General features: G+C 37.9%; 3 protein-coding genes across 3 annotated transcripts; all 3 read left to right on the forward strand.

The window, feature by feature from the left end:
• The first annotated feature begins 938 nt into the window (after positions 1-938).
• On the forward strand, positions 939-7,191 carry LOC115234888 (ubiquitin conjugation factor E4 B-like). Its single transcript, XM_029806269.1, is given in 6 exon segments — positions 939-1,096; positions 1,169-1,744; positions 2,500-3,073; positions 3,145-4,511; positions 4,605-5,481; positions 6,829-7,191. Coding segments are annotated over 5 exon segments (3,579 nt in total). The 5' UTR covers positions 939-1,096; positions 1,169-1,331; the 3' UTR covers positions 7,177-7,191.
• A 1,488-nt stretch (positions 7,192-8,679) lies between these two features.
• LOC115234644 (active regulator of SIRT1-like) lies at positions 8,680-10,263 on the forward strand. Its single transcript, XM_029805865.1, has 4 exons — positions 8,680-8,886; positions 8,963-9,061; positions 9,294-9,442; positions 9,561-10,263. Exons 1-4 carry the CDS (start codon positions 8,823-8,825, stop codon positions 9,678-9,680), a joined length of 432 nt encoding a protein of 143 aa, XP_029661725.1. The 5' UTR covers positions 8,680-8,822; the 3' UTR covers positions 9,681-10,263.
• On the forward strand, positions 10,159-10,907 carry LOC115234638 (nicotinamide riboside kinase 1). The gene has a single exon (XM_029805851.1). It carries the CDS (start codon positions 10,245-10,247, stop codon positions 10,839-10,841), a length of 597 nt encoding a protein of 198 aa, XP_029661711.1. The 5' UTR covers positions 10,159-10,244; the 3' UTR covers positions 10,842-10,907.
• Positions 10,908-11,644: the final 737 nt, after the last annotated feature.

Raw genomic sequence — 11,644 nt, forward strand, 5'->3', positions numbered from 1 at the left:
CCCCACACGAAGAAGAAGAAGAAGAAGATTTCGGCTGCGTTCCGTTTCACGCATTGAGCGCATAGATCGCATGGAAATCTATAGTTTACGTAAAGCCCGTTCTACATTGATCGCATGTCGCCAGTCGCAAGCAAATCGACCAATCACAGTCGATTATTCGACGGAATAATCGACTGTGATTGGTCGATTTGCTTGCGACTGGCGACATGCGATCAATGTAGAACGGGCTTTACGTAAACTATAGATTTCCATGCGATCTATGCGCTCAATGCGTGAAACGGAACGCAGCCGAAATCTTCTTCTTCTTCTTCTTCGTGTGGGGAGTTGGCACCGACGAGTACTCGTCACACGGCCATAAACAGGTTTACAGAGAAACAATAAGATATAGCACTCAAAAAGGGTAGCATCATTGTAGATATAGCACTCAAAAAAAGGGTAGTATTATTGTAGAAACGCAATCAATAGATATAGCACTCAAAAAAAGAAAAATATTCATAGAGTAGCAATTAATAGTGTAGTAAAAATAGAGTCCAGCCGAAATCTATTTATAATATACTGTTGCATCCGCGGATCGCTATCGATTAATCTCGAAGCGCGACACAACTGGTACTCGCGACTATGATTTTCTTTCTCACTTCCTCTGGACATGTTTTTCTTTCGAGAACAATAGGCATTTCCCTTCCATTTATATATGTTCTAAGATTAAAATCAATGGCAAAATTTTTCACTTTTCCCCACTTGTACATGTACACGGTTTACGCTTGTGTGCGTATCCCCTCTACATGCCACACGCGCTGGCAGCAGGCACAAAAACGCAAAACTTGCATCACTGCCCTAGGCCCTAGGCCCTATACTCTATCCAAAAAGAGAATGATCTCGGTTCGCGCATAAGCGGGCAAAGTGGGGAGAACGTGGCGAGATACTCAATACCGTATACGTGTTGTTGGCCCGAATACATGACCCACCCCAGATCATTACGGCCATTTAAATATTAAGAATACGAATACAAGAATAGGCATCAGTCGTGTCGTCACGTCGTCACGTCTTCAGTCGTCAGTCGTCAGTCGTCAATCGCAACGGTAGCCGATAGTACATAGTGCGTATTTAGCTGCGAGGTGTATATCCGATCGCGAATAGAACCACATACACTAACATTTGACGCTTTTAGCATTTTCGAATTGACAATTCGCCATTACGCACGCTCCCGCTATTCTTCCGTCTCTTTCTGGCCATCGGTGTCTCTAGATCTTGAAACGTTAGTCGTGATACGTAACTGGGAAAACACGTGCGAGAGAAAAGCCAGGTATTACAACTCCTCAACGAGGACAACGATGCTTAGTAAAAAAACTAAGTCTAGGAAGAAGACGGCAGCCGCCGCGTCCTCCGCGACAAACGTCCCGTCCTCCACAACAATCGCCGCCTCGTCGTCGTGGAGTAGTATGCAATCGCCGCCGAGCACGTTGACGCCGATCGTCAGCCGACAGCCTGGCAGCCCGCTCAGCCTCAGCGATCGGGCATCTTACATCGAAGCGATACGTTACCTCGAATGTGAGAACTCTCGGTTGAAGCGGGAGATGCAAACCACCCAGGAAACCGTCACTCGGGAGATATCCAACATCGAGGCCGTGTATAGCCTCGTACTCTCTAACAAGCGGAAGCTGCTCGACGAGGCGGACACGGAACGCGTCAAGCTCGAGCTCAATATCAAACGCTTGCGGGATGATAACGGAGATCTCAAGAGCAAGTAAGGCCCAGTTCCACAACTTACTTTAACCGAAGTTTAACTCGTTAATGGAAAATTCACATTACGTTTGATGACCGATGTATCCAATCGGACGTCATACATTGTACATCAAATGCAATGTGAATCCTCCATTAACGAGTTAAACTCCGGTTAAAGTAAGTTGTGGAATCGGGCCTAAGTGATACTATATAAAGCCTGCGGCACACGGTACGATTTTTCGTACTGATTTTGTTAATTGATTCGTTGCGTGCTGTTTAGCGAAGTATTCTACTTGTTCCAATCATAAGAGTGTTACCAGTTTTGGCGTCACACGTGCAGATTATCTTAGGCCCGTCTACATAGGACGCAACACGCCAGACGCAAGCAAAATCGACCAAAAATATAGTACCGAACCTATTATCAAAAACTAGCATGCTAGCCAGTGATGCCAGCACGCACAGCAACACGCAGCACATAATATTTCAAGTTGCATAGCCATTATAATTGCTAGCAAAATGTCTCGCATGCGATCTAGTATGCAAAATCGTACCGTGTGCCGTAGGCTTAATATTTTTTCACATTATTTCTTTACTCGCGAAATGGGTAGGAAAGTAAAATGGCATTAATAAGAATTGTATTAATATTGACAGATATTGGCACAATTGACAGTAAATGTATTTATATCAGAGATAATTATTTTACTAAAGAAAATAAATGATATATGTTTGTGATTTAATGCGTATGACTAACATTTTTATTTTACGTATGTTTTCCAGATTGGAGAAGAAAACAAAGGATTTGCAGATAGCAGAGCGAAATGCAATAATACATGAAAAACGCAGTGATTTGCAATCGCCGGCGAAACTTACTGAGAAAGATCAAGATTCGAAGAAGGAAAGTGATCGATCGAAAGCATTGCTCGACGCTCTGAAACACCAGGAGAAGGAGCGAATCGATTTTGCAAACGTTATCATATCACGTGTCTTGTGTATATCGTGGGAAAAACCTATAGAGGGAAGAATATTTCTGCCGCAAACGGCAGCATACACGCAAACACAGAGACTTTTGGACTTTAGCGATATTATCAATCAGGCATTGATGGAGATTTTATGCATATTCTCGAGAGAGGAAGATCCTTTGAAAGACATCACAGTAGACACATCATCCGACCGTGAAGACAGTCCGAATAGCCAAGCGAGTCCTTTGATAAGTCCTGCTGTGGCTCCTTCATTTTATCAATTACCGACTATACCATTATTCATAGGCGACAGCTCATCACAACCGAAAAGTTTTACTTATTTATTAGATTGTTATTCAAGAATTGCAATTGAAGAAAGAAATCATGAAGAGGTACGTACATACACACACTTCAAAATTAGACAAGATTTTGTTAAATTAATTTATATTTATATATTTTATAGCAATCCAGTGTACCTCCTCTTTCCGATGTACTGACAATTTTGAGAGCGCAATGTGTTCAGTATTCCAGTCTTGTTCTACAAGGGTTGATCGGCATTTGCCAAGCTGCTGTTATACCTAAGTGCACCATTCATCTTCTCTATCCGATATTATCGCAAAACTTACCTCGGGGCTATCTTTGCGAGCTCGTGGTTAGGACACACACGAATCCGAACACATTCAATAAAATTTTCACTCCAGTCTTGCAAGGTCTGTATCTCGCGATGCAGCAGACGAGCTTGAGCTTGGACGACAATATGCATAGACCGATCGAGGCGCTAGGCGAACTGATAGAGATTCGCTGTGGACCAAGCGGCAATATACGTCCGATTTGCCGTCTGATAACGAATCAAGTTCAATTCTTGCCTGACGTGACATCTGCAGCCGGTAGAGAGCTCATAAAGACCTCGTTTCTGGGACCGTTTCTCTCGCTATCGGTATTTGCCGAAGAACAACCGAAAATGATGGAATTCTTTAGCGGAGATTATCAGATAGATGTAGCGAAAGAGTTCTTCCTGCAGTACCAGTTGGAGATTACCAGACAGTCGTTGCACAAGATATTTGATGCGATACTCGCGAATAGCAACTGCCGCGATGCCACTCTTGCATACTTGGCAGCGTTGCTACGTCACAACGAGAAACGCGCGCAAATACAGACGGAGGAGGACAGTTCGTTCTTGGCCGGAGATGGATTTATGTTGAATCTACTATCGATTTTGCAAATGCTCTCTGTGAAGATCAAACTGGACACTGTAGACCCGCTGTATCCATTTCATCCTTCCAGCTTCGTCGAGATAAAAAACGATACAAGACTGAAACTCACTTCGCAAGAAATTGCAGAATGGCAGCAATATTTGGAGAGTACACATAAGTAGACAGAACCGAACTTTTCGACACAATGTTGGTTCCTCACGCTGCATTATCATCACATTGCGCTGTTACCGGCATTGCAAAACTATCGGAGAAAACTGTCGGCCTTAAAGGATTTACAAAAAATGCTCTGCGAACTGCAAGTCACAGAACCCCAATGGAGAGATAGTCCTATAGCAGAGCACAATAAAGACTTGATCAAAGAATGGAAGCAACAGTTGAAGCGATTGGTTAAATCCACATCATGTACGACAACAGGTGTGAATCATTGCATCCTTTTGAAAAGATGCTTACACTTTTATATATCGGTCGCCGAGTTTCTGCTGAGTCTTCTAACGCAGACTGCTTCGAGTAATCCTCTTCCTGAACTTCCGTTGCTTCAAGAAATTACGTGCAAATTCACCGCATTACCGGAATGGTATATGGAAGACATAGTGGAATTCTTGTTATTCACATTCAAGTAAGTTTTTACTAAATTATCAAGTCTCACAATTATACATAATGCTTATCTGTAGTTTATTTAGTAATTATAACTGCATTTTTTTATTTGCAGATACTACAAGCTTTCTCAAGTAAACTGGAATGAAGTGGATAAATCGCCGCTTATCACTTTGTTACTCGTCGTTGTGTGTACGCCACATTGTATACGAAATCCGCATCTAATCGCAAAAATCATCAAGCTTCTTTATAATATATATTTGTTATATAAGGATCAGGTTACGTTGAAATCAGCTTATAAATTGAAAATGGAAAACACTTTTGGCCATAAAGTCATGGCACATCCTATATCCAAGACATTTCTGGCGTTGTCTCTCATGAAATTTTGTACCGACGTTGAACTCATTGACACTAATTCCGAATTTGAGGACAAGTTTACAATACGTTATCACATAAGTGTGATCTTAAATTGGATGTGGGATAATCCGATGCATCGAGCGTCTATCGTCAATGAGAGTAATAACGGCAAGCACTTCGTCAAGTTTATCAACATATTGATGAATGATACTACTTTTCTGCTGGAGGAGGCTCTGGAATATCTGAACTATATACTTGAGATGGAGGAATTTATGTCCGACACTATCGCATGGAATGCTGTTTCGCACGAGGAACAACAATCGAGCACGAGACAGCTGGTGGCGGACGAGGAAAAAGTCAGATTTTCTCTTAAATTAGTCAAGGAAATAGTTGCTATGTTTCATTATTTAACGGTCGACATTAAGAAACCATTTCTACGACCAGAATTAGTCGGACGATTGTGTGCCATGCTGAATTCTAATTTGCAACAGTTGTGCGGACCTAAGTATGAAAATTTGAGAGAGAGAAAACTGGAAAAATACGGATGGCAACCAAGGACTTTACTCAGTCAGTTGGTTGATATATATTTACATCTTGACTGTGATGATTTTGTGGCTGCTTTAGCCAGTGATGAAGTGAGTATCTTTTATAATATATTATATATAGGGTGTCCGGTAAAGATTATGCCAACGTTCATAAGCGAGTAGAGCATAGTAAACTGAACAGAAAAGTCCCGTAACATTTTTGTTCTATAACGCTTAATAAAGGAGTTATTATTGAATATATAAAATCTGGTCAATCTGCGCCGACTTTTAGCCGGATGCACGTCGGTGAGCTGCCCGCCTGGTATTGTGCGTTGCCGTAGTGACAGCGCTCACCGCTCACGCACACTACCAGACACGCGGCAAAAGATCGGCGTTGATTGGCAAAATTTACTCAATAATAACTCCTTTATTAAGAGTTATAGAAATAAATGTTACAGGACTTTTCTTTTTAGTTTACTTTGTTCTACTCACTCACGAGCGTTGGCAAAATCTTTACCGGACACTATATATTACACATATATGTATACCCAGTCAGCCACGTCTGTTCTAACAGATATTGCCAAGTGCTTGCTACAAACTTTGCCAGATCTTGCTCGATTTTTGCCTCCACCCTGCCGAAAATGGTCGATTAAAACCGATTAAAACATAATCCGTTTTAATCGGTTTTAATTGGTTCAATCCGCGCCCGGATTAAAAAGTAATCGATTTTAATTCCGAACGAACTATAATCGGTTTTAATATCGCTTTCGCGGATTATTTCCAATCTAAAATCATTACATTCTAATCCATATTGTTGTCAATCCAAATAAACACAAATAATCGAATGGATATTGTGGCTGCCATAGGTCGTCACATTAAGCACAATCCGCAATACAATAGTGCGACCCGCAACTTGGCGGACACGCACTCGCGTGTCTGCGCGTAGTTCCGGGCGGCGCCGCTACGCGGCGAAGGTCGAGCGAGCCTACCTGGAAGTAGAAAGCGGCCAGGGGGGGGTTATAAGGCGAACCCTCTGCGGAGAATTCGTATATTTGTTTTTAACAACTGAGTTTCAATTGCAGAAACACCGATTCAATAATTAATTGTGACTCATGATAACAGCAAATCCGACTTCACGCGTATTGTGCTTAATGTGACGACCTACGGCAGGCACAATATCCATTCGCTTATTCGTGTTTATTTAGATTTACAACAATATGGATTAGAATGTAATGATTTTAGATTGGAAATAATCCGCGAAAGCGATATTAAAACCGATTATAATTCGTTCGGAATTAAAATCGATTACTTTTTAATCCGGGCGCGGATTGAACCGATTAAAACCGATTAAAACGGATTATGTTTTAATCGGTTTTAATCGACCATTTCCCGCAGGGTTGTTATCAAATTGCTTACTGGGTATACATGTATGTATATATATAAAATTCATTTTTGCAGCATTTGTTTTGTAACGAGTTATTCACCGACGCTGCGAATAAACTAGAAAGATCCGCCATTAAAACTACGACGGAAATTGATAGGTTCGTAGCTCTCGCTGAGCGTGCGGCAGTAATCGCAAGAGACAATCGTGCGCGTGGCGACGCTCCTGAAGAATTTCGGGATCCATTGATGGACACTCTTATGGAGGATCCAGTCAAGCTACCGTCTGGTATTGTTATGGACAAAGCAGTTATCATTAGACATTTACTCAACAGTGCCACGGATCCTTTCAATCGGCAGCCGCTTAGCGAAGATATGCTCACGCCAAGTAAGTACATGTACTGTTCATATTTTTTTCTTTTTTGATAAAGTCAAGTTTCTTTTAGTTTAAATATTGGTAACATTTCATAACAATGCATTTTCATATACATAAATATATTAGAAAAATATTTGATGTGTCATAGATAATATAGTTTTTGACTGTCCTTTAAAGTCTATCGTATTGAAATTTTTTAATATCTTATGCCTTATGCCGATTTTAAAATATGTATTTAAATTATTGTAAGTTTTTTTATCCATGTAGAAATATAATAGTAGTGAAACTATCAAAATTAGAAAAAAAACATTTTTCTTATGTTTATATTAAGTGAGCATTTTGTGTTAAGCGAACGGATGGAAGTGACCATATATATATAAGTGGACGGGTCAAGACGACTGCTCAGGAACGAATTGCAGCATAATATAGACAAAACTCTATCTATATATAGGCTACGTTCCAAAACGGTGTAAAATTTCCTCTCCGAGTAAAATTTTACTCGATGGTCGGCCTGGAACCAATCAGAAACGCTCAAAAAAATTTCGAAACGGCCAACGAGTAAAATTTTCCTCGAAGAGTACATTTTGGAACGTAGCCATAATATATCTATGATATAGATAGAGCTTTATCTACTTCTTCTTCTTCTTTCTTTTATGGCTGGTTGGGCATTAGTCGCCCATACACCATTGTTTCTTATGGGTTTGTAGAATATAAGCAAAACTCCTCTAAGAGAGGAGGGAGTCCAAAAAAAGGTCCAGACAAAGGACATACGCAGCACGCAAAAACACGTCCGAACCCGACACGTTGTCAGTCGGAACTAGAGCTTTATCTATCTTTATCTATCTATGCTAAATATTGAAAAGAGATGCCAAATAAGATAGATTTGTTATTGGCTCTTGCGGCCTTTCGCAATGCATTATGGATTCTTGGATGACATACACAGTTTCAATATATGATTAAAGGCACTTGCACAATGCTAGGTAATAACGATAGCGATAGGCGATATCCAATGAGAGCACTGCTTTTTCGAAAATGCAGGGCTCTCATTGGATATCGCCTATCGCTATCGCTATTGCCTAGCATTGTGCAAGTGCCTTTAATCATATATTGAAACTGTGTACGTCATCCAAGAACCCATGATGCATTGCGAAAGGCCGCAAGAGCCAATAACAAATCTACCTTATTTGGCATCTCTTTTCAATATTTAGCATCTCTTTTCAATAGCGACTGTGCACACGCCGATTCTTTGCAATGCATTATGCCCGTATCAGACTACGCATTGAAAACTGAAGATTGAAGATTAAAGATTGGAATTTGACTAATTAGAACAAAAGGGACTAAAATTTCTTTGTCCTGATTGGTCAAATTTCAATCTTCAATCTTCAATCTCAATCTTCAATGCGTCCTATACGGGCTTTAAGCCCGTGTCACACTACGCATTGCGGATTTGGATTACGGACTGCGAATCGTCAATCATCCAATCAGATCCTTGGCTACTTCGTTCTGATTGGATGGATGACGATTCGCAGTCCGTACTCCAAATCCGATCCGAGTTCGCAATGCGTAGTGTAACACGGGCTTTATGGGTTTCAGGATGCTCCTGACTTAACCTTACTTTATATAACCTTAGGATCACCTAAAATCGGACCGTGGCATCTCTCAGGTTTCTCTCTGCCAAATATTATATCACCGAGAAATGTCTGATTCACTTGTCCATAAAAGTTTGGAATTATTGAACTACGGAAAAGATCCACATAAAGGTTAGTTTATTAAGAGACTGTGTTACATTTGAAAATTGACGTGATGGAAATATTTTTCATATATGATAATTTGTAGAACAAAAGAAAAGGAAAAAACGTAAAGACACCAGATATAAAGGAGTTTTGGATCTAATTCCCACTAAACACAGGATCATCTCCAAATACGATAAAACAGGTTAACAATCATTTTTAATCATCTTTAAGCCAATTGCACAATTTAAAAAATAAATTTTGTATATAAATATATTATAAATTATAAAATATCATATATATATATATATTATAGTAAATTATTTATTTACTGTTATATATATTTAACTAATATTGATATTATGTTTGTATATTATTATTAAATTATTTAATAGATACAGGTGAGTAAAAGTAAAATAATACTTTTTTTTTTAAAGATTTTGATGCAGTTTTGGCTCGATCTAACAAAACTACTGTTTATGAGACCCAAAAACGCATAGCTACTCAACAAGATCCTACCGACAAAAATGTACAACAACTTCTTTTACTTAGCAATAATCGGATAAATCCTGAAATAGCAAGCAAAGTATGAGAATTTTCTCAATTGCATTTTCAAATTTACTAATCTTGCATCTACTGTAGATATCTCAGTTACTCAGATATCAGTTTACTCGAATTTGTTAGACTTTTTTTTTCTTTTTCAGTTATTGCATCGTGTTATCAAAAAGAGATATATCCAACAGCAGGAGAAATCTAAAGAGCCAGAGGAGACAGCTTTTACTGAAGAGGACTTTAAGAAGTTTGAACAGGAATATGTCCAATAATTATCAATCGTGACATTAAATGAAAGAATAAGACAACAAAAAACGTTGGTAAAATTAAAATAGGATCACAAAAAACAATGTTTGAAAGCGATCATCAAAAAGGAAAAGTGATATTAATATTGACATTTGTCTTGTTTTTCTATTATACCATTTGGGTACTTGGTTTGCCGTTCATCGACGACGATAGATTCAAATTTCTCTTTTACTCTCACGATCTGGCTCTGATGGTTCCCGCGAGTTTCGGTCTAATTTTCATTGGCGGTTTAATACTTTTTACTATATATCACGTGAAACCATATTTGTCTCTACATAAAACAGAGAAGGTAGAGCAAAGTAGTTCAATGGCAAATTGTCAGAATCCGCAATGGTGTTAGGAAGCTATGTTATCGTCGCAATATATCATACGCATTGTGTTAATATGCATAACTCACGCATGCAGCTGATACCCGTGTGATATAAAACATTGATTAAAAGTGTCTGTTATATAATCAATGCTACATCATTTCACATATGCTCTAAATTGTTCAATGAGAAAGTGTCTGCTTTTTGTCATATTTCTAATATATGATACTGATGAATAAAATAATGATGCAGTGGTTTGTCATTGGCATATCTGGGGCGACCTGTAGCGGAAAAAGCACATTGGCTAATAAGATTCTCGACAATTTTCCAAAATCTGTTATGGTGCGTCAAGACGATTATTTTTTGCCATCGGACGATCCACGTCACATTATGATACAGGAATTAAATCATTTAAATTGGGACCTAATAACGAGTCTGGATATGCAGAGAATGCATTCCGATATTATAAAGATACTTCACTCTCACGAAAATGATGCAGTGGGTTTGAAGAAGAGAGTACTAATACTAGATGGATTTTTGCTTTTCCGACACAAAGACACTACGGATTTGTGTGATCGTAAATATTTTTTGACATTGACGAAGGAACAATGTTGGGAGCGAAGAAAAAATCGTATATACGAACCGCCCGATGTACCGGGATATTTCGATAAGGTAGTGTGGCCCGAATATATAAAATATAAAAATGAAATTATTAAAAAAAAGGAGTTGCATGGAACTATAACGTTTATCGATGGATCTAAGGATATGGAACAAATTTATGAGATGGTTTCTCAAGAAATCAATCAATTATTATCTTAAAACTGTACTTATCGATGTAACTTTATATAATTTTAAATTAAATAAATATTGTTAATTTAAAACGAGAAAGATTTTTTTTTGTGGAGATTTTATATTGTGAAGAGTAGTGTCGTAAATTAAAAAGTTCCAATAATTTATAACTTTTTCAATATTCCCTAACAAGATATTTTCTTTTCATTTCAATAAAATGTCTTGCTTTTAATATTTTTTATAATATTTGCCGATCAAATTGTATATGTGCAAATACACAATACTTGTCTGCCATATAATATAATTTATAATTCATTTACAATACTTTTCTTTTCACATCTGCAAATGCTTCTGTATTCGCGTCGATTGTATTTCGCATTTTTTAGAAGTGCAAGTGTTAGTTTTCCCAACAAAATATATATAGTGTGTTAGTTTTCCCAACAAAATATATATATACTGCCTAAGAACATATATATACTGCCGAAGCAAGTACTCCCAATAAAATATATTAATTTCCATAATTGAAGCATGTATATATATTAATTATGATAATAAAACTTATTTTGGATATATTAAAAATTAATTATAAATTTCAAATTATTTGTATAAAACAAATTATCCATTGTTTTATAACAATGAAAGCATGCCGTCCGCGTAAAAACAAAAAAAATAGTAACTTACTAACTAAAAATTAAGATAAATGAAGTTATTTGAAATTGATTATGAATAATAAGAAAAAAATCAATATTTTTTGTACTATTATTATAATTTAATTCGTAAATATTTATACAAAATAGGTCGCAAAAAAATTTCTCTGACTATTATTACTACCC

This window comes from Formica exsecta, unplaced genomic scaffold, assembly GCF_003651465.1.
Source record: "Formica exsecta isolate Colony F162 unplaced genomic scaffold, ASM365146v1 scaffold108, whole genome shotgun sequence".
Classification (NCBI taxonomy): domain Eukaryota; kingdom Metazoa; phylum Arthropoda; class Insecta; order Hymenoptera; family Formicidae; genus Formica; species Formica exsecta.